We start from the raw sequence: 23,596 nt of genomic DNA on the forward strand, positions 1-23,596 counted from the left end.
TTTAATGTACATAGAATTCAATAAAATTGATTTCTTTAATATGGAGAAATTGTTTTATTCAAGCGGTAACAGCAATGTTATGTTAGAGTAATAACACAAAGCAATCATAAATAAGTGAAAACTTTTATCCCCAGTATCATACCTAATATTATAAGCAGTGGCGTAGCTAGAAATTTTGGGCCCTGATGCAAAAATGATAAATGATACTTGATATATTTTTTTAAATTCGAAATGAAATAAGTTTATGTACATATTTTAAATAATAAATATTCATATATTAGAAATAAGCTCACCAATTTTAATTTTTTTTTCTTTCATGCTTTCATATTCACTAATAAAATTTTTAACTTCTAATTTTGCCGCTTGGTTATGTTCAATGGCCTTGATTGTCCGATAGAGTTTCATTTGTAGTTTTTAATCATTTTTAATTTACTGAAAGATCTTTCAACACTCGCCACTTTTATTGGTAAAGTAAAAAATAACATAATCCTCACCCAGTTTACTCCATCGGAGTCCCAAAGATTAAACTTGCTCTCGTCAGTAAAGATTACATTCTCCCAATCATCCTGGGTCCAAATTTTGTGGAATTTTTCACAATAAAACCGTTTTTTCCGTATAACTGCCGTTAACGTCGTGCACGAAGTCCTGCTTGTCGAAGTCGTCTCCTTATAGTTTCGACGATGGTGTAATTTCCAGTCGTTTGTCTGAATTCTCCTCTAATATCCTGAGCAGTTTTCAAGCGATCCCTTTAACACGACCGTTTTATCATCCGATTTTCTTGGGGGGGGTTGTTTTTTTTTTATTATTATTGAGGAAACGTGCTACAATTTTCCGTTGACATCTCAAATGCAACGTAATTTTTCGTGTGAACCTCCTCCTATCTTCATAACGAAATTATTTGCCAATTTTTCGCCACATCAAGTTTCGCACAATTCGCCATGTTTTGCACAAATCGTAGTTACTCATTCAAAATTCGCACAAGAACTTAATAGAGTACCTCAAAATGTTCGAAATACTACCCTTTTGAATAAAAAGAAGAGTATTTTAGAGAGTAGGGGACCTTCTACTGAGAAATTCCGAGAATTCAAAATATTTAGAGGTGATGCGATTTCTATGCACGGTACTGTATATCCAAACTTTCTTAGGGAATAGGCAGATATTTCTTTGAACAACAAAAAAAGGTATGGCACTTAGCGGTGGCTTTGATATTTAGTAACGGACGAAGACCAGGTCATAAACCAATACAATATTATATTGTAATTTCAATTACCTAACCATAAACCTAAAACCTCTAAAAGTTATCTACAACAACTAACAAGGTCTCGCGATCCATCGATCAATGACCTACATATCTGTACAGAGTACTCGATAAGGTATAAATATTCGGCGGTTTTGGTTCGTGATTCATTCGGAGCTGGGAGGTCGATGGATCAAGAACAATCAACTACTTTTCCACTACTGCTGTATCTTTCACTCTGATCTCGGAAACTTCCCTGCACATCCACGCTACATTATCATACATGTATTGTTTAAGTTTGTTCGCCACTTACGCGCAATGTCGGTGTATGTGGTGTTGTATGACAGGAACGAGTAGGAGAAAAATTATAAACACAATTATGATATGCTTATATTTTATTTTCAATTGCAGTTCGTAATAATGTGATTCAAAAATTGACATCTTTTGAGATTAGTCTCGAATTATAAACACAAAATACTAGTCACAAATAATAATGTTAATATATTATTATTTGTGAGATATTAAATATAACATAAAACCATATTGTCGAGTAAATGATTTTAAACAAATGCCACACTTGTATGATTGTATCCCAGAATGCAATTTTCCATGTGACACGAGGCTAGATTTTCGTGTACATGATTTTAAATAAATTTCGCACTTCTAAAGCTTTTCCCCCCGTGTGACACTTTAAATGTACCACAAGATCAGATTTTCGATTAAATAATTTTAAACAGTTGTCACATTTGTGGGTTTTATCCCAGTGTGTATTTTTTTATGTAACCCGAGCCCAGATTTACGAGTAAATGATTTCAAACAAATTTCACACTTGTAAGGCTTTTCCCCCGTGTGACGTCTTAAATGGAACACGAGGCCAATTTTTTGGATAAATGATTTGAAACAAATATCACACTTGTAAGGCTTTTCTCCTGTGTGACGTCTTAAATGTAACACGAGGCTAATTTTTTGGATAAATGATTTGAAACAAATTTCACACTTGTAAGGCTTTTCCCCTGTGTGACGTCTTAAATGTAACACGAGGCCAATTTTTTGGATAAATGATTTGAAACAAATGTCACATTTGTGTTGTTTTATCCCAGAATGCGTTTTTTTATGTAACTTGAGGCTAGATATTTGAGTAAATGATTTTAAACAAATGTCACATTTGTATGATTGTTTACCAGTATGCAATTTTTCATGTAACATGAGGTTATATTTTTGAGAAAATGATTTTAAACAAACGTCACATTTGTATGGTTTTATCCCAGTGTGTATTCTTTTATGTAACCCGAGCCCAGATTTACGTGTAAATGATTTTAAACAAATTTCGCACTTGTGAAGCTTTTCCCCTGTGTGACACCTTAAATGTACCACAAGATCAGATTTCCGAGTAAATAATTTTAAGCAATTGTCACACTTGTGTGGTTTTATCCCAGTGTGTATTTTTTTATGTAACACGAGCCCAGATTTAGTAGTAAATGATTTCAAACAAATTTCACACTTGTAAGGCTTTTCCCCCGTGTGAGATTTTAAATGTAACCCGAGGCTATTTTTTTGGATAAATGCTTTTAAACAAATATCACACTTGTAAGGCTTTTCCCCCGTGTGAGATCTTAAATGTAGCCTGAGGCTAGATTTTTGACTAAATGATTTTAAACAAAAGTCACATTTGTATGATTGTATACCAGTATGCAAGTTTTCATGTAACACGAGGTTATATTTTTGAGAAAAGGATTTTAAACAAATGTCACATTTGTATGGTTGTATTCCAGTATGCAATTTTTCATGTGATAGGAGGCCAGATTTTTGGGAAAATGATTTTAAACAAATTTCACACTTGTAAGGCTTTTCCCCTGTGTGAGATCTTAAATGTACCACGAGGCTAAATTTATGGCTAAATGATTTTAAACAAATGTTACAATTGTGTGGTTTTATCCCAGTGTGTATGTTTTTATGTAACCTGAGTCCAGTTTTTCGAGTAAATGATTTCAAACAAATTTCACACTTGTAAGGCTTTTCCCCCGTGTGAGATCTTAAATGTAGCACGAGGCTATTTTTTTGAGTAAATGATTTTGAACAAATTTCACACTTGTAAGGCTTTTCCCCCGTGTGAGATCTTAAATGTAACATGAGGCTAGATTTTTGACTAAATGATTTTAAACAAATTTCACATTTGTGTTGTATTATCCCAGAATGCGTTTTTTTATGTAACCTGAGGCTAGATGCTTTAGTAAATGATTTTAAGCATATGTCACATTTGTGTGGTTTTATCCCAGAATGCAATTTTTTATGTGACACGAGGCTAGATTTTAGAGTAAATGATTTTAAGCAAATGCCACATTTGAACGGCTTTTCTCTAGTATGTGAAACAAGTTTAGATTCACTGGGAAATGTATTTGAACTAATTTCACAATTCTTTAAATGAGTTGTCGGTAATGAAGGCTCATCGTCCCATTTTACGTCTTCCAACAAAATTTCTTCAGTCTTGATCTTCAAACAATCACCTAACCTCAGTTGAGACGTTTCGTTGCTTCGAAAACAAGCCTTTCGAAAGCTGATTAACAATTCCAGATTGGTCTTACACGATAGACACACCGTGTCCGGCAACCCGTCGCCTCTTTTAACCTGCAGATGAAAAATGGAGGATTGAGCGGTGAGAAGATTAACCAATTGGGTCCACAATAATTGTAACTTGAAACCAGCAACCGACCTGAATTTGACAGCAGGTCTGGATGTGTTGCTCCAGACGCTCTGGATGAGAATCGCCGAAGATCGAGACAGAAGTTTCGGCCGGAGCTGATCCAAGACAAAGCCTACACTCCATCCTTCCCGAATTTAACTATGGCCAGCAACTGACTCGTCGCATTAAATCGTCTTGGCCTCGCCTTGCAATTTTTTTAGTGACGTCTTTTGTCTAAATTTGTTACTAGTCATACCAACTTTTAGGTAAGTGGGCAACTGCTCGCTCACTGACAAGTGAGCAACTCGGTTCGGTGATTACTGGTCACAAATTACTCGTCACAAAGTCACTAAAATCTCTATAACGGAACATCTGGCAGCCGAAAAGTCCATCATACTAACGATAACTATCATAGTAACGAGAACTTGAGTGCTAAATATTGTGTATTCGCGATTTTCATGGCAAAAATTGTCTTTGTGACCACCCCAATGTGACGAATAGTCCAATTACCGAGCAACTCGTACCAAACTATTTGCGCAGAGGCAATTCCTCAAAAGCTGACGAAAGTGGCAAACATTGCTGAGGAGAAGGGGTACAGCAAATGTAAATAATCAGGGCCCAGATTTAGAAAAGTCCCGGTCGTAATATTCGATAATATGGTAAATGGATTATTCCGCAAAAAGCGATTTCGCGCAAGTCACTAATATCTAATATCTCGATCACGGAACATCTCACACCTGTGTAGGGATATAGCACGACTTATACCATACGAAACTAGATCGATAATATCACCTATTTCCCTCATCGAACTTAATCTGTACAAATGGCATCATCACGTCCTGTTCTCGTACACGAAAGTCAGCCATGGCCGAAATACTTCGTCCAGCTTACCCATAAAGGCGATTCGACTAGCTCCAGATACGCAATCACGAGTAAATGGGAAATCCCAAGGAATTACGCGACTACGCATCAAACATAGAACACAAAGGAAGACCTCGACCCCGTTGGAATCTTTCAGAACGTGATCTCACCGGCCTAGCTACACGTTGCTCAAGCAACACCTTTATAAACCAGCGCATCGTCCCCAGATGCCAGTGAGCTTCAGGAACTCGACCTGGCTCGTTCCAGCGAATCCCCCTACTTACTTCGCTGTACATACAAATACAACTGTATTAATCGAGTAATAAAGATCCTCTTCAAAATTCAACTGAATTTCCATAGGCCGGGAAATGGTCCAAAACCTTTAACTCACCCTATACCTGCTATTAGGCAAATTATACTATCCAACCTTTTCTAAATATTAAAAAAAAAATTATATTGTGACGAACACCTTAACCTTTACGCGCGAAAAATGACCGCGGGACGCGTTCAGGCGTTTTTCAGGTATATAATATTAAGAGAAACCGTGGACTGACCTGGAATGTGTCGTAGGGGTTCGTAGGGATTCTCCCGGTTCTATTTATATAAGTGCGATGTATATCAAACTACGCACCACCCCTAAACGCACCTGCAGGACGCGACCTCCAGAGAAGGACAAGTCAACCTCTAAACGCAGCTGCAAGACGCGGCCTCCAGATAAGAAAATTTGGACCGTAGTAAAACCCCCACAGTGGACTCAACGAGGGAGTTCATCCAGAGAAACTAGCTCCTTCTCCTCGAGTACATTGTACCATATAAGCATTCGTAATGACACTGTACAAAATAAATATTTGTAATAACACTACAAAATAAGCTTTTGTAAACAATTCAACTGTAAAAGAAGCTATCGACTAACACTTCTGGTCAATATATCAATCCCTGCCTACACGTCTTTTGTCTAGTTTATAGGACGGGTGATAAGTTTCGACCGTTTCTCAGCCTATAGAAACTCAGTTGAGTTTTGAAGAGGATCTTTATTACTCGATTAAAACAGGTGTTATTGTATGTACGGCGAAGTAGTTAGTTGCTTCGACAGAATGAACCAGGCCCAGCTCCCGAAGCTCACCGGCATTGGTTGCTGATACGCCGGTGCATCTGTTTCAATGGGACGCGTGGTCGTGTGTAGTTGTCCTTGTCTAAGGGTCGTGGTGTATGTTCCGCTTGAATAGAAACGCATTCCAGAGGGGCGCGGGCATCTATGTGACGGGGAAGTATGCGAGTGTATTGACCTCGATAAGGGATAGTACGCGATATGCTATATTCCCAGTGGTGTCAATGTGTCACCCTAATGGTTTCCATGGGTTTCCGGAAACCCGTTGTTAAAAATCAAAAGTTTCCGGAAACCGATTATTTAATCTAAAAATTCATATAGTTTTGTCAAAAATTAAACGAATCTTGAAAATTTAATGAACTTTCATGCCTTGGACGAAAAAAAATGTTTATATCTTATATATAATTTTGAAAGATACTTTGTATGTAAATATTTTTGGTTGAGAACTGTCGGGAAAGTTACTATCACGACGATTCGATTGAATATTTCATGAATTTACTATTAGATTCGCCATGTTTAAGCTGTTTATATTACAAACACTGAGCAAATCCGGGTAAAACAACAAGTATATACATACGCCAGGGGGTTCTCAATCGAGAAGCCACCTGGACGTGATGTTTGAAGAGCTCGTAGTAAAGCGTGGCGTAGCTTTCCTCATGGTGTCTTCCTTCGTCGTATGTGGTCTGGTCTCTGCTGATGGTGGCTCTGCTCTCTGTCCCTCTCTCTCATACAGTGTGCGTATGTGAGTGTGATTCGGGAAGAAGGAAAATGGAGGGAGATTATATGCAATGGCAACAGTTCTAAAATCTGTTTTGTATGCAACTATATTTCAAGTTTAAATGTACAGAGAGCAAGCAGGGGGGAAGGGGGAGTTCGTATACAAAGAACACGTGTTGTGTGGCTTGAGGCTATGCACCAAACTTCACCCAACACACGCGGTTACGTGTTGTTTGCTTTCGGGACGAAGATAGACCAGGCTTCCTCACTACACCCCGGACGAATACTGGAGCTGGTCTCCAAGTATCGTCAAACATCACCAGTCTCGAACTGATGATTCGGGATCGAGGAAGCGCGCCGCTTAGAAGCAGTGTTCAAGCGGCGACGGTTGGAGCGGGAGTGTGATTATTGGCCACACCAATGTGGCCAGTACAAAAAACATGGGACAGCTCGTAGGTCGTAAGGCCACGAAAGCTGACCATACGGAAATTGGTTTGAATAAAGTATACAATATTTTCAAAATAATTTTAATGAAAAAAAATTTCGAAACCCGTTGTTCCAAAATTGGGGTGACACCACTGTATATTCCTACACGTCACTTAACGAATATTGTTTACGTACGCACTCGCTCAGGTGTGGGAACTCCAGTGTATCCGTTTTCCAGCACTTACTAAGTCTCGTTAGCCTAATCCGAAGTCTCTATTATTCATCCACGAATGCACAGACAGTGGATACTCTCTCTCTCATGTTCCCAGAGAGTAGTGCGAATGATTTGAATAAAAGCGCGGCTCGGTATCAATGGCGCGTATTTGCGGTGTTACGGTGTGCTGTGAGCGGCGAGCGCGTGCGGTTGGCAGGTCGGCTTGCGTGTCGGCTGTGTGACGTGTGACGTGTGAGTGTGGCTGCGGTGAATTTGGCAGGTGTGGAGTCCGAGTCCGAGTCGGTGTCATCGTGACAGGCGTCGACCCGATCCCGACTCTTCGACGATGTGGTCTCGGAGCGACGCCTTCCTGCTAGTGGCGCTCATCTCGCTGCTCTCTCCGGCCGCCTCTCTCTACTTTCACATCGGCGAGACTGAGAGGAAATGCTTCATCGAGGAAATACCCGATGAGACCACAGTCATTGGTACATCACACCCCCTCCCCCCACCCCTCTCTCCCTCGCATATCCACGCTAGCTTCTTCGGTTCATTATATATCACACTGGAGATTATTTTGCCGAATTGCTAATTTCGTATTATTATCATGTTCATATGCTTAGTATATGTATATGTGTACGCTCGATATGGGACCGTTTTTGGAGCATTAGAAAATTTTCTTCATAATTTTATGGTTTTTAGTTTTCTATGTAATTTTATTTCAATATGTTGGCGTATTATAAATTGACTCAGTGATGTGATTCGGTTCCCATTTTCACATTAGCCATGTTTTTTGCGATGAACGCAAGTTACAAGTTTAAACTTTGATTTCAAATTAGGTGTCAACTTCTTTCAAAAACCACCCATTAAAACTTCAAAAGGGAAAACACTTTTATTTAAAACTTAGATTTGATTATTTGAATTTTCTGAAAATATATCCATTGTGTATCAAAGACGCGAAATGAATCATGCACAAGCACACCTATGTAAATATACTTACCTAGAATGTGCAGTGAATACGCATTGCACAGTGCATTTGTTATATCTTCCATTTGTAATATATGACTAGTTGGAATATATTCCATCTAACCTAGTACCAACTACCGTCATAATTGAAGTGTATTTTCAATTGATATTTTGACTAGTTGGAATATATTCTGTCTAACCAGCGTAAGTTGATTCCTATGGCGAATTTAATTCCAATTGGTCAAAATATATTACAACTATAAATTGGTACCAGATTAGATAGAGAGGTTAGGTTTTTGTGGAAACGTCACTCGACTAGTAAATTGATTAGCAAAGCCATATTTTTGTTTTGAACACATTCTTAGAGTTATCGTAATACTGCACTCATTGTCTTTATTCGTGATATATAGTAAATATTAACGCATTATTGAATTCTAAAGCATTTGTAATAGCATCAGAACTGTCAAAATTCAACTGACGCACATTGTTGAATGTGCATTCGCGCTTGTAGACATAATTTACTTGTTGAATTGTATTCGAATATGAATGACGTAAAACGGCAGTCAGAATATACATATTACAACCGAAAATACACTCCAACTGTAATAACAAATATAATATCGATTACAATTACAGTTACATGACATCTCGTTCACGGATGTTTCGTTCACGGAAAATTCACTCACGGCATTTCGTATAACGCAATCTTGCTCACTGACGCTTCGTTCACGACAACTCGCTCACAATCGTTGGTTGACAGACCTGTCGTACACAGATATTTCGTTATTAAATAATTATTTAAAAAGCACAAATTTCAACAGTAACTATAAACGTGAGATTTTAATGTGGTTACCCTTAAAATTGCTTTAAAAACCAATTTTTTCAAGAAGTGCCTTTGCGAATTGTAAACGATATAATAACTTGATTATGGAAAAAGCCGAAAAAAATTATTTGAGTTCTGCGAACGAGTTATTTTATATTTGTAAACGAAACGTCAGTGAACGAATTATCGGTGAAGGAAATGACTGAACGGCGAGCCTGTGAACGAACTATCGTGAGCGAGTTGTCATGAATGAACCGTCCGTGAATGGAATATCCGTGAACGAGATGTCGTGTCATCATTATAAACTCTCATTCACTACCTTTTTGACTTGATTGATTGACATATAGGGCGAGCGTAAACAGAATACAAAATAAAAATGAAGTCGATAAGAACTTATTAAGACTGACAGTCAAGAAAATTGATGGAGCCTTTATATATCTTGATTAGTGTTTTAAAGTAATAGAAGACTGTTAAATATGTAGGACAATTGATCAAAATAACACATTATAAATATGTATTTTTTTATCGCTCTGTATTTCAAGAACGATAAATAAAACTGTGCTAATTTACGTTACGAAATGTGAAATTTTTATTTATTGTTCAACGAGTGGCAAAGTCTTTTCTTGTTATACGGAACAAAGTTCAAATTTGGAAGTGTTGCTCAAATTAATATTCACATTATTTATAAATGTTTTCTCAGCATCAAAGCCACACATCTTGAAATATGTACTACACTTGCAACTATTCTGATCATGAAATTTCTGTTTCAGTAAATTATAAGGTGGAGTTGTACGACCCTCGATCAGGTGGATATATGCCTTCTTCCGCCGGAATAGGCATGCACGTCGAAGTTAGGGATCCCGACGATAAGACTATGCTGTCGAGAGTGTACAGTTCAGAGGGAATGATTTCCTTCACGTCTCACACTCCCGGAGAACATGTCATTTGCATGTATTCCAACAGCACTGCTTGGTTCAGTGGATCGCAACTTAGGGTGAGCTCAATAAGTTTCATGATTTAATTTTGATTCAGTTGCATTTTTTTCATATGGATATACATGATATTTTCAGGTTCATCTCGACATACAAGTCGGTGAGCACGCTATCGATTATGCAAATGTTGCGCAGAAAGAAAAACTCACTGAACTTCAACTGAGAATAAGACAGTTGCTCGATCAAGTAGAACAAATTACAAAAGAACAGAATTATCAAAGGGTATAGTTTTTTTCATATCAATTTCTTTTGTTTATGATTTATTTATTTTTAATTAAATTTATAATACTTTCAGTATCGGGAAGAACGTTTCCGTCATACTTCAGAAAGTACTAATCAACGCGTGCTGTGGTGGAGTCTTTTACAAACGACTATTCTCATTATTATGGGAGCGTGGCAGATGAGACATCTCAAGAGTTTCTTCGAGGCGAAAAAACTTGTTTAAGTGTTATTTTTTGAAATATAATTTTAGTGAAAATCATTCATTTCGATACATCGTCGTTCATCAGTGTCATCGTGTTCTTAACTATGGGAAGTTTTGAATTCTTATATTTTCAGTGCAATGGATAATATATCTCTATACTTTACTGTAAAACATTTAGTCCTGTGTTGTGTTCATGTATGCAAAATCAACTTATGCATATTTCAGATAAAATATTCGAATTATTAAAACATATTTATAAATTTTGCATTGGAATAAAAATATTTTTTTGTTAAAATGAACTGATACAAATATAATTTTAATTGTAATATTCGTTGAAATAAAACTTCTTGTGATAATGATCTCTATTTTTCATTCTTCAGCAGTACTTTCTATACCATAATAACATATCCCATCCTAATACATATCCCTGAGAAAAACAAAATACTAGAAATGTTATAAAAATCATAAATGTTTCGAGTTATTGAAATAATAGTATAAAAAGTTTTCTTGACATAATTTATTATACAAATCCTAATAATTTATCTAAGTGTTCAAAAAGAGGGGTAGCGTCAGCTTTTGGGTAAGGTTTCAGTAAAGAAAAGTCTGCATTTTTAAGCGTTGATCGTAACGTATCACAGGTACAATGATATAAATGTCCGTCAATTTGCAATTGTTCTGCGATTTCAGTCTGGTGGTTGTTCATGAGGTCGGTGTTGATCACCACCAGTAAAGGTTTTCCTATATCGAGGACTTCTAAACAAGTGCCGGCTCCTGCGTGGCTGATCACAAGGTCGGAGTTTCTTATATCGTCCGATATGCTGTCTTTGAATCGGTATATCTTTGCTGGTATGCCATAGTCTCGGTCGTCTTCTGAAGTGTGTTGGCTGTTTCCGATTTGAATAGTTAGAGCACTGTAGCCTAAAGATTGGAATAATTCTAGAGATTCAGGTTGTAGAATTGTTCTGTAGAGCTTGTCAAATTTTGTGGTTCCCACCGTGATGAATATTTTTTTACCAGTCATTTTTTAATAAAAAAATCTAAAAATTGAAATACAAGCAAATTAAAAATATTATAAAGATTGAAAAAGTTGATTTGAATAGATTTTACATTTTAGAAATTATTTTAAATGTAATTTATCAGATGATAGGCAAAAAATGTAATATAAATTTTCCACAGGTCGCAAACGTCAGATCCACGATGTGTCAAATTGAGTTTTGGCTCAAACCACTTAAATAATGCCCTTATACTGATACGAATGAAATTTTAATTTCAATATATAAAATCATTTTATTTTGTATAAAACTGTATTTTATAATATATCAGTTATTTTTTATGGTTTTTTTATTATTTATAACAATACAGCATCGGGTCTACCTCACGGGACCGAAAGTGAAACGCCCGAAAACGCAAATATCAGAAGGCAAAGATCGAAAATCGAAAGATCTTAAGTTGAAAGATAAAAAAAGGGTCTCTCCTCCCCGTCGTACATACTCACTTAATTTGCGCGAGCAGGATACAAGAGGAACAGGCTTTTCCTCCCGTATTCTGCACGCGCACATTAAACAAGGCTGTATGACAAAAAGAGAGATAATTTCACCGCATGCCACTCATATATATTATATATACATAGTACCGTTTATCATGCACCCTTTTTTTGATCTTTCGACCTAAGATCTTTCGATTTTCGATCTTCGCCTTCCGATATTTTCGTTTTCGGGCGTTTCACTTTCGGTCCCGTGAGGGAGACCGATAAAATCATTTTATTTTGTATAAAACTGTATTTTATAATATATCAGCTATTTTTATGGTTTTATTATTATTGATAACAATACAGCATCATATACATATACGACAGAGTTGATGAATCAAATTGAGATAATCTTTTGGATATTCTAATATCATATAATATTATACGAAATACATTTTACTGTATATTATACGATTAATTGAAGCTTTAATTTGAGGTCGTTGCTAATTTTTACTTAAAAAAAATGATTTTTAATTCAATTAGTCTAATGTAAATAATAAGCCATTCAGATTTTGAAGCTAATATTAATGGAGTATTGGAACACAGCAGTGTTCTTGTTAATTATTAGTGGAAAGGCTACGAATTCACTTTTAGCCTTAAATTTGACACATGAAATGAGACACGGCTAGTCAACAATATATCTCCCCTATTTATTATTTAGTAAAACTGTAGTTTGTACGAACCATGTTAAATTTTACGAGATTATAAATATAGTATCACAGTATGTTACTATTTCCTCGTACTAATTCTATTGATTACGATTGCTTCGTTAATATTACACAACGTGTGACCTTTTCGAATCAGAATTAACCATTCAGATGCCGTGCCGACCGGGAAATATATGACGCTTCCACACTGCGGCATATCACCCCAATGTGAAAAGTCGAGAAATTCGTTCACGACCCGCCTGATAATAACCGCTAAATATAAATGGGCATCGAAATTAATTTTTAGAAAGTGAATTGTACGAACACCTGTGAAAAATCGATGTGTCGCGAGCGATATAAATTTGGGAGAGAAGTAAATATGAACCTCTTCTTTTTTGAAACGCGTCGTGCTATGCTTGAATATGTTGTGCTTTGTGATTGTCAGCTTGCTGGGAGTGTGCACAAAATATATATCAGCATCTGAAGATTTTCCATCGTTAATATCGGCGAATGCGTCATTGGGTATAATATATTAATTAATAATTTTGCAATCATTGATTGGTGTGAAATCGGCACTGGGTCATATTTTTTTCAAGAACATTTTCAAACATTTCACATACAATTATTACGATATAAACGTATAGGATTAATCTCGTGGACCCCACACTAATTATTTGTTGCAGAATTGATTTATTTTAAACATCTATGGTAGGATAATAAGAATGTTACAATTATAAGGAATCCTAAAACATTTATTTTTAATTTACCACTGTGCCACTACTTGCAATGCCTTATTATTTTATTTTCTATTTACTAGCTATAGTACTGGATAAAGAATTTTTGGCCGAGGAATATGCTGAAACTTTGGAAAGCATAAAAGAGTATATGAAAGAATTGACCAGAGAACAGTTGAAGCATGGAGGAGTTAATGTCCATTATTACTCATGGACAAGTATCAGTCTTAAAACTGGTATTTATATTATTTGGGAATTCGTCAATTTGTTTACACAGTTAATTAATTTGAATTTATTCACTTTTCAGAATTATCAGCTGTGGTTAGTATAGCTTCTTGCGATGGTACTAGACAATTGCTAGCATCTACGAGAGCTCAGAGAGTGGCTTTGATGAGTGCCACCACTGCTGACTGTCCTCGTCTTCCACCACCAGGAGCTGTAGCTATTCCTCTGATGGATCCTGGTCAAGAGTTACCACAATTAGTTCTCGACATGCGAACTGCGAAAATCGTCGATTGGAAGTCGGCAGTTATTATCCACGATGACTCACTCAGTACATCATTATACTTGTTGACTAATTAAAAATCAAATTGTGGTATATGGTAATTTTTTTCCTGTTTTTGATAGGTAGAGATATGATTAGTCGTGTCGTTACAGCGATGACTGTCGAAACGGAAGATAAAAGTGTATCCCCCATCGCCATTACGGTATTTAAAATGAAACACGAAACTGACGCTTTATTGAGAAAGCAAGAAATTGAAAAGACTATTTCGAAGTTTAGACCACAGTTCAACGGTATATCAAATTAAAATTAATTGTTAAAAAAAAAAATTTCTTAACTTTATAAAATATTTTAAGGTGAGAACTATTGCGTGATTGCATCAACTGATGCTATGACTTCTGTAATGGAAGTGGCAAAAGAACATAACATGGTGCATCCAAAAGCTCAATGGTTGTATTTTGTGTCGGATACTAACAGTAAACATGACAATATGACTATGTTCAGTGAAACTTTAGGCGAAGGAGAAAATATAGCCATCGTGTATAATTTAACAGTTGATAATGATAACTGTAAGGTAATTTTTAAAATTCCAATACACAATAGATTTTTTCTCTTAACTTCTTTCATTATTATATTTTTTTGTGGTATACATTTTCCATGTTAACTAAAAGTATCTCTATCAGGTTTAAATTATGCTTCTGCTATTTATTTGTGACTTTAGAGAGGTTTTATCTGTCAATCTAAAGAGCTTCTTAAAGGCTTTGTCTTAGCTTTAGAAAAAGCCATAATCGATGAGATGGAAGTTGCAGCTCAAGTATCCGATGAAGAATGGGAAGCGATTAGACCGACGAAGCAAGAGAGAAGTTCGTCTCTTGTACAACAAGTTCAGGTAAAAAAACTCATAATGTGTATGTATATATGTATAAAAAAAAACAAAATACTATTTTGACTGTTTTTTTCTACCGTTTTAGTCATATTTGGAGACATATAGTATTTGCAACAATTGTACATCTTGGCGAATGCGCTCAGCTGATACGTGGGGCTCCAGTTTTCAAAAGAATAACTCCAGTTTATCTAAAATCAATCTTCTTCAAGTAAACATAAAAAAATATATCTTTTTATGCTCAAAACAATGTTATAATGATTTAATATTTTACGAAGGTGGGTTATTGGAGACCAGTGGATGGCTTGAGGTTGGTCGATCAAATGTTTCCCCACATATCCCACGGCTTCAGAGGAAGACGACTACCGGTATTAGCTTATCATGTGAGTAGTTTAATAATAATTTCTCAATTCGTATGTGTCGTAATTGAATAATTAATTAAATTTTATTGCAAATTTACGCTCAGAATCCTCCTTGGGCTGACCTTACATTTAACGATACAGGATACATAACAGAACACAAAGGACTTGTTTTTGATATAATGAATGAATTATCAATAAACTTGAACTTTTCGTAAGTATTTTTACGAGATCATATGTAGTATTTTATACTTTTTGATTAAAATAAATAAATTTCAGATATTTCATCGTATCAACATCATTTATGATAGAAGACAATAATACAATGGACGACTCCTCTGTTAGCGTTTTCTAAGTTTTTATTTTTAAAATAACAGTATTAGAGTATATGATCTTAAAACCTATTAATTTTCCATTCAATTGTAGGACATCAGTTCTGATTTGTTCAAAAAAATGATGCAAGAAGAAATAATTAAAATCATAGAAAAAAGAGGAATACTTTTGGCAGCTAGTGCTTTTACTATCACTGAGGACAGAAAGACTAGGGTAAATTTTACGATGCCAATTAGTATTCAACCTCATGCTTTCTTGGTATCGAGACCTAGAGAACTCAGCAGAGCTTTACTTTTCATGTCTCCTTTTGCTTCTGACGTAAGAGACTCGACTTTGATTGTGTGTTCAGGGTATATTTTCAAAAAAAAATGAATTTCCTGAAAATTTTCAGACTTGGTTGTGTCTTGGGTTTTCGGTAATTCTAATGGGACCTGCCCTGTATATGGTTCATCGTTTGAGTCCGTTTTATGACGTGTCTAAAAAGAAACGGGGGGGGCTTTCCACACTCCATCACTGTTTATGGTATATGTATGGAGCTCTTCTCCAACAAGGTTTGTATTGCTTTTAAATAAAAAAAGTGGAACAAAATCGAATTAGCTATTATCATCTATTGATATTTTAGGTGGAATGTACCTACCAGAGGCGGACAGTGGTCGTTTGGTGGTTGGTACTTGGTGGTTAGTAGTTTTGGTCGTCGTTACTACTTACTGTGGTAATTTGGTAGCATTTTTGACCTTTCCTAGACAAGAAGCACCCATAACTACTCTCAGGGAGCTGCTGCAGCATGGGGCTACGATTACTTGGAGTCTACGCAAAGACACATATTTGGACGACTGCTTAAAAGTTGACTCAATTTTATTTAAACAAATTTAGAATTTCAATATTGGATATTTACAATGATAGTTTTTAGGAGACTGATCAACAAAAGTATAAAGATCTTTATTCTGGAGCTATATTAAACACAGGGGAGACTTCAGAGAGTATTATGAAAGTCCGAGATGGAACGCATGCAATTATAGATTGGAAGATAAATCTTCAATACATTATGAAGACGCAGTTCTTAAAAAATGACAAATGTGATTACGCTTTAAGTGAGTCTCATTTGAATATGTATAATTTTAACAGAGTATGTCGCACTACGTAGTTGGAATAATTTTGAATAATTCTCGATTGAAGGCACGGAAGAATTTATCGAAGAGCAAATGGGTATGATAATGGCCAGGAATAGTCCATACCTTATGATGATCAACGATGAGTAAGGAGTGGCCAATATTTAATTTGATTTATTTATCTTTACATATATTAGCATTGCCTTACTTTTGGGCATCATGGCATTTAAATCTTATTAGAATTGTTAATTCAGATTCTGGATCAACTCAAATTTATTTTGTAGAATCAAACGAATGCATCAGGTGGGTTTGATTCAGAAATGGTTGACCAAATATTTGCCAAAACGCGATAGATGTTGGAACGTGGGTAAAGTAGCCGAGGTTAACAATCACACTGTTAATTTGGATGATATGCAAGGATGCTTTTTTGTACTATTTCTCGGTAATTATTTAAATTATAATATGTTAGGAAAAAAATATATACATGCATAGATAGTATCGTTTCACGGTAATCACTGCACAAATTGTAAACAATATTAAAGAAGATTTACCTCAATTCATATGAAATTTTAAAAAGTGTGTATGCTAATTCTCTATATTATTGAAATCCACGTCCTTGTATTTTGACTGCTTGCACCTTTGATATTTGTTTTGTTTTCTTCAAAATCTATAGTAAAATCATTATTTTCATAAACGAGTTCGAATCAATCGACATTTAATATTCTAAAAAACCTTGTTTTGGTGTAGCCTGTTGCGTGTATGTTATTTTTGGACCCAACTTTAATAATATATGTATGTAGATGTATGTATGTATACTGACTGGTGACCGTCAACTGTAAAAATCAGGGTGTTATGCATCATATGTAAAAAATCATATATAAAATTTTTATCATAAGTTTATGATAAATTTTACCTCCTTTTTTTACACCTGCATACTATCAATTCGTTCGAAAACATTCAATAGTTGAAATCCACACAAAATTATTTTGAATTTATATTTACATATAGCCATAAATATAAAATAAACCTAACAAATATTGCGCAAGACAAAATCGCTGTTTTAAAAGTACACTATCAATTTTTACTTTATCTATGTACGTTGTAACAATAGATGAAGTTTTGTGATCATGCCAAAATTCGAACTCGAGATTTTGACTGATTCGAACTCAGAATCGATTACTGATCACGTTTTCATGATCTAGAAAAAATGTGCGTGTCTGTGTATTTTGGGGATTTTTTGAACACCGTTAGTTCTATCGAACTGAAACTTAGTATCGGTTACAGAAATTCTTATTGACACGACGTAAATTTTTGAGTTGACGGGAAATGGTACCTCTCCTTATATGTAGGTGTCCTCTTTTTTTTAAGTTTTTGAATTCAATTATCTCCCAAGCCGCTAACTGAATCGGACTGAATGTTTTTTTACATGTAATAGAAATAATAATTTTATATTTTTATCTGAACTGGAAGTAGTACTTTCACTCCAGAAAATCGAGGTTTTTCTCAAAAACCTTTTGGTTTATTGAACTGAAATTTTATATCTAGAAGTTGAGGCATAATACCAAGCTATGTATAAAATTTGGTGAGCCGAAACCGAAGGTGGCAGTTTACTCTTGTTCGATTTTTCTTCAACTATTTTTTCGACCCTTTAAACATGTGTGTTCTTCTCGAAAAAATTTAAGTATAATTCTTGTATCCATGTGATAAAAAAATGACTTAATTTAATAAACCGGAAGTGGGATTTTTTCCTCTTAGAAAGGTCAAAAATGTTGTCGCCGCGATTCTGTCCACATCCCTGAACGTATTAAGCTGAAAATTTATATTCGTATTCTTTATGTACTAACTTAGAGATGCTAAGGTTTTGGTCAGAATTCAAAAACCGGAAGTAGCATTTTTTTTTAAACAATATTTCATTATTTTATTTTGACCTTTTTAATTACTTTAATCTTTTTTGTATTTATTGTGTACTTAAAATACTGATAGTGATTTTAAGTAATAAAAAAATTGAACAAAATCCGACAACCAAAAGTAGAATTTTTGTCTTGTGTAAGTTTCCATACATTTGCGCTCAATTTGTATCGAAAATGCTGTCATTGCTATTAGTATTTCATAATGCTGCCGGTATGTGTGAATGCGTCTGTACGGTTCAATATAGAATTTTGTTTTTTGACTTTATTATATTCCTCAAATACATAAATCATGGGTTGGTCACATCCGATTTTTTTTACATTTAGTACCCACTTGTAACTTATTGATTAGTGTATTTTTAACCAGTTAAAAGGTTTAAAAGTTGGCCGAAATCGGAAAAAGTAACTCAATTATCTCTGTGGGTCACGTAGCTAGAAGCACGGACGATGGATGAAAGAAGTGCTCGAATGGTGCCCGAGAGATTGTAAAATGGTGCAAGGAATGACACATGGGAGATGGGTGGATGAAATCATAAAAAATGTGTGGGATGAGATGAATGAGAGTTGCTCATAACAGAGACGAATGGAGAGGCCTTCATCCAGCAGTAGATGGCGAATGACTGTAGTGGTAATGATGATGAGTTTTATAATATATTGCTTGTAGTTTTAGGTGTATGTATAATGATAAAGTTGAAATTGACCTCCTTTTAGAGTTGCCGATTTTATGTCTTTATTGAAATGTTTCCATTAGAAAATTATAGTCATCACCATAATCATTGGTTTTTCGTAATTCTCGATAATGTTTGCTCCGAAAAGAAATTGTTAGCCACAGTAGAAAAACATTTCCCAAGAAAAACTTAGTACATGACAAACAATAAAAAATGTTTGATACGACAAAGTATTCGTAGTTACGATTAAAATTTAAAAAAAATGATACATCAATAATTACAAATTTTCATGTACATAGAGGTATGGAATTTAATTTAAGATCTTTAAATCCACAAAATGGATTATACATATGTAATACGGAAAAAAATTTAAAGCTAATTTTTATTCATGTTATTTTAATATAAACAAGGATGGCACGTGGAACCTTGAATTTGAGAAAGAAACAAGAATTATATAACATGTATGTACATACATATAGTCTTTGTATATAATAGCTTCCGCCATTTTTTTTTATATCTGAAATGCACTTCATTGCTGCGGTGGATGACCTTATAAAAAAACCATATTTTTTATTTTAATAAATTAAATACGGGTTCGTAAGTACTCTTAGTTCTACAGTTGTACATAAAAGGAAATTATGATCGATAAATTTACGATTTGGGCCAATGCGATTTCTTTCATATCGGCGATTCTCAAACATTATGTTTGAGGACAAAATCTGTGTATTTTCAACACTAATACAGACATGTCATTTTTTCACATTTTCCATCATACTCACTGATAAAACTGTGAAAATTGGTAGTTTGAAATTATATTGCTTGTTCAGGTAATTAACAAGAAAATATAGAGGAAAATACGGATATTTCACAATATTGAATTTTTTTGAATAATATACATAAATGCATAAAAGCAGATCAAAATTCAATACATATACATATTGATAGTATTGAATTTAGATTTTTTTTAAATCTTAGTTGCACGATTTTTTTTAATTTAATTTTTGTTTTTTTCTTTCACATATTTATGTATGTCTGAATTTCTATTACTTTATCAAAACATGAGATGTTTTTTTTAGGTTTTTTTTCTGCCCTGCTGATTTTAGTAATAGAATGGTGGTGTCGACGAAAAAGAAACAAACTTGATAACTCCGCTGTAAAACCATTTACAAACTAAAATTAAGTTTTTTTAATGAAAATTTTATTTAAAAAACTAATTAAACATTTTCCTTATTTTTACGTAAAGTATTGTACGTCATCATTGTATTTGAGACCGGATTTCTACAACAGATTTAACTTTGTGTTTCTTAGAATATTTTGAATACGAATGATTGATTAAGGATATATATATATGTATGTAGGTCCTACGAACCATGATATCTGAGTTAAGGCAAGTATAGAGGTTTTTTAAATAATGTCAATGTATATAAATTAACATAATGCACGTAAGGATAGATCATCGTATTAAATTAATGTAGTTTATTGTCCAATAAACGGATGATGCAATTTAAACAAACTCTTACGTTTGATTCTCAGAGATAGCCAATCATGTAGGAAATTATAAATAAAATTTAATAACACTGCCATTGCATGTCTTCAATTTATGGAATAAATGCTATACGAAAAATCAATGTTTTATTTATTCGCCTCTTTTTTACATACTCCTAAAAAATTAATTCAATCTACTATACGAAGATTAAAGTTTATTTGTTTTCTGTGAAAATCTACAGTTAACAATTTAGAATCATCAAAATTGGTATAGGTTTATTTTCTAAATAAAATCAGTTTTTACCCATTTGAGCAATTTTCAACCATTTGAGCAGCACTAGGCAATTCAGCTATACTATAATAATATGATACAACATTGAATGTACGCATTTTTATAAACTTAAATAAATAATTTAAAATACTTAAGTCCTAAAGATAATTGATCTTTTTACACTCATATAGTGTAAATTAATATAACATTTTCACAGAAATTGTCTTATTTTTACTAATGCTTTTTATGGATATTATTGGTATGGGAAAAAATATGAAAAATATAATATTGTGCGTCAGCCTTTACGGTTTTTTTGTAAAAAATTTAAATAATTAGTGGATATTCCAATAACACATTAATTCTGAAAATGACCTATAAAACAGCTGCACAGACAATTTTCATTAAATAAGTGCACAACTTAATAATATACAATACATAATAAAATTAAGCTGAGAAAATTTTGTGAGGCTTATTGCACTCACTGGCTTAAAACTGGTTTTAAATATATTTCTTTCTCGTTGGGTTTTTAACTGTTAAAGCTTTTTATTTAGTCACGTAGTCGCGATTTCATATTTATATCGAGTTTCGGGGGATAGGGGAAATAAACTTGACTGTGTTTTTGCAACGAAACCAGATTGGAAACATCCATGCGTAAGAAATCACTGGACGAGTTGATGATCAGCATAATCACTGTTCTTCTTCGCTATTGTGGATATCAGATGAAATTGTGGCACATGGGGAAAACTGGTTGTTGCTAAGGACTGGTTTTGCTTATAAGGCGAGAGGATAGATGTTGAATGCCATTACCCAGCCAGCACCGGTCAAGGAGACACCGAATACATTTTTCTACAATTTCGTTTACAATTAACTAATGTGTCAATGACAAGATACCTTCCAGGACAAATTACAGACAAATTTCTGCCTAGGTGAGATTTCATTTTCTTTCACAATTTCATTATTTATTTTTTTAAAAGCTTTTTTTCCATTCCGACTAGTAAAAAAAATCCCATAATAAAGTCACATTAATAATAAATCACTTTTATTTTGATGGCTTAAATAAGTTTTTGATTTTTTCAAATTTCTTTATTTTGTTTTAATACAAATACATATGTAATAATTTATTCAAAACTTTGAGTCATTCTCATTCAACCGGTTAGCATCGAGTTTGGTTCAAAATTAGATTTTTGCCGTCCATATCGTGCATATTAACGAGTCATTAGATAAAAATAGATGTAAGTTTCTCTTTTGTGTTTTAAATGCCAAAAAGGTTAAAACATTCGTTATAAAATGAAAAATGCTTAAATTATTTATTTGTACATATATTTGGTCATTTCACGCTATTTTGTGGCTTAAATTATATTTTATATTTCGAGTCTTTATCAACTTTTTCAAATAAAAATGTTTTTCTTTACAGATTAGCAAAAAATTTGTGCACTTTGAAAGGCAGTCGTAGAGCAAACACAGGAAACCGTTTAGAGCACCAAGTCTTAACACAGTTGCAACACGTTCCGTAGATCGATTCGATAATCCAGAAGTAATTTTGCTAGTCAAATCTATTACGCATTCAATTGAAATTCGAATAACGCTAAACAAAGACCTTTAACCAAATTAATAAGGCAGAAGTGAAGAGGTTATCGATAAACTAATCTAAATTAGCAGAAAAAAGGAAAAAAAAGATGGCACTAGGAAGCGAATGCAAATATTCTTCAAATGTCAAGGCCAACCTAAATCTGACGGCAATTGAGGGGTAATTTTTATATTAATAGAAGAGTTTTATTTCTAAAAATTGGAAATTATTCTTATAAATTTTTGTATTTTATTGCAGAAAAAACAAAAAGGATACGCAACAAAAACCAGTGGACAAGAAAGACGACAAGAAAGATTACGGTTCTTGGGGATCGGTGTATAAGAACAAACAGCATTTTTCCAGCATGCATAACTGCTGATTTACAAGTAGCTGCTGTTAAATAAATTTTATTCTAAAATATACATATTATGTATGTAGAAAGGAAAATGTTGGTCTTCTAAAATAAAATAATTGACTAAAATGTAATTTTTATTTTAATTATTGTGTGATATTTGATTTTAGTTCAATAGTTTGTTAGTATTTAACAATAATAATGAGTTATTTGAAAAGAAAAAAATACAAGTCAAATTTTTAAATTATAATAAATTCATAAAAATTGATAAATTGAAACACATTAAATGTGAATTAATATCGAAATATGAATATTTAATATTGAAAATATTGATATTGTGAAATTTGGTAGAAGAATTCTTTAACTAAAATATATATGTATATTTTGCAATGCATAGGAAATATTAATTACGAAATAAATATTAAATTTGATTAAATAGCGGTAGTTGCCACAATTTTTCAAAAATTAATTTTACATTCGTTGGGAAACACTATAATTTTCCCAAATACATTAAAATAAACCCCCCTCCCTCGAATGCGATAAAAAGATTCCGAAAGAAATATAATAAAAAGTGAAAATGCAAGAAAACGTAAATCCCTTATTCTTATAATACTATAAACAATCATCGGTGTGGCACCTTATAAATTCTCGGAATTTATACATTTTTCATCTGCTTGATATTAATGATTAAAAACATATAAACAAAAATGTAAGACAGTAAAATACTAATTTTATGAGGTAAATATTAAGTATTAAAATAATATAGTAAGCATTGATTTTCAAACGTTTTTCAAATTATTTATGAG

At 33.8% G+C, this 23,596-nt stretch overlaps 4 protein-coding genes and 1 long non-coding RNA gene across 5 annotated transcripts; 3 read left to right on the forward strand and 2 right to left on the reverse strand.

Moving 5' to 3' along the window:
* Positions 1–315: 315 nt before the first annotated feature.
* LOC143916439 (uncharacterized) lies at positions 316–4,197 on the reverse strand. Its single transcript, XM_077437545.1, has 2 exons — positions 3,948–4,197; positions 316–3,862 (listed from the first exon to the last, which is right to left on the reverse strand). The coding sequence occupies exons 1-2, from the start codon at positions 4,059–4,061 to the stop codon at positions 1,967–1,969; spliced, it is 2,010 nt and encodes a 669-aa protein (XP_077293671.1). The 5' UTR covers positions 4,062–4,197; the 3' UTR covers positions 316–1,966.
* Positions 4,198–7,207: 3,010 nt separating this feature from the next.
* Positions 7,208–10,816, forward strand: eca (transmembrane p24 trafficking protein eclair). Its single transcript, XM_077438932.1, has 4 exons — positions 7,208–7,728; positions 9,800–10,023; positions 10,100–10,243; positions 10,317–10,816. Exons 1-4 carry the CDS (start codon positions 7,590–7,592, stop codon positions 10,464–10,466), a joined length of 657 nt encoding a protein of 218 aa, XP_077295058.1. The 5' UTR covers positions 7,208–7,589; the 3' UTR covers positions 10,467–10,816.
* A 108-nt stretch (positions 10,817–10,924) lies between these two features.
* Alg13 (Alg13 UDP-N-acetylglucosaminyltransferase subunit) lies at positions 10,925–11,655 on the reverse strand. The gene is made up of 2 exons (XM_077438933.1): positions 11,553–11,655; positions 10,925–11,482 (listed from the first exon to the last, which is right to left on the reverse strand). The coding sequence occupies exon 2, from the start codon at positions 11,464–11,466 to the stop codon at positions 10,966–10,968; it is 501 nt and encodes a 166-aa protein (XP_077295059.1). The 5' UTR covers positions 11,467–11,482; positions 11,553–11,655; the 3' UTR covers positions 10,925–10,965.
* Positions 11,656–13,024: 1,369 nt separating this feature from the next.
* On the forward strand, positions 13,025–20,734 carry Ir93a (Ionotropic receptor 93a). The gene is made up of 15 exons (XM_077437415.1): positions 13,025–13,142; positions 13,438–13,590; positions 13,662–13,907; positions 13,982–14,149; positions 14,213–14,430; positions 14,578–14,745; positions 14,828–14,950; positions 15,018–15,122; positions 15,206–15,312; positions 15,378–15,438; positions 15,525–15,749; positions 15,823–15,982; positions 16,054–16,274; positions 16,342–16,522; positions 20,192–20,734. Exons 1-15 carry the CDS (start codon positions 13,043–13,045, stop codon positions 20,287–20,289), a joined length of 2,334 nt encoding a protein of 777 aa, XP_077293541.1. The 5' UTR covers positions 13,025–13,042; the 3' UTR covers positions 20,290–20,734.
* A 647-nt stretch (positions 20,735–21,381) lies between these two features.
* LOC143916409 (uncharacterized) lies at positions 21,382–23,571 on the forward strand. Its single transcript, XR_013260974.1, has 3 exons — positions 21,382–21,797; positions 22,286–22,618; positions 22,697–23,571. It is a non-coding gene; the product is annotated as an uncharacterized LOC143916409 (long non-coding RNA).
* Positions 23,572–23,596: the final 25 nt, after the last annotated feature.

This window comes from Arctopsyche grandis, chromosome 9 (genome assembly GCF_051622035.1).
Source record: "Arctopsyche grandis isolate Sample6627 chromosome 9, ASM5162203v2, whole genome shotgun sequence".
Classification (NCBI taxonomy): domain Eukaryota; kingdom Metazoa; phylum Arthropoda; class Insecta; order Trichoptera; family Hydropsychidae; genus Arctopsyche; species Arctopsyche grandis.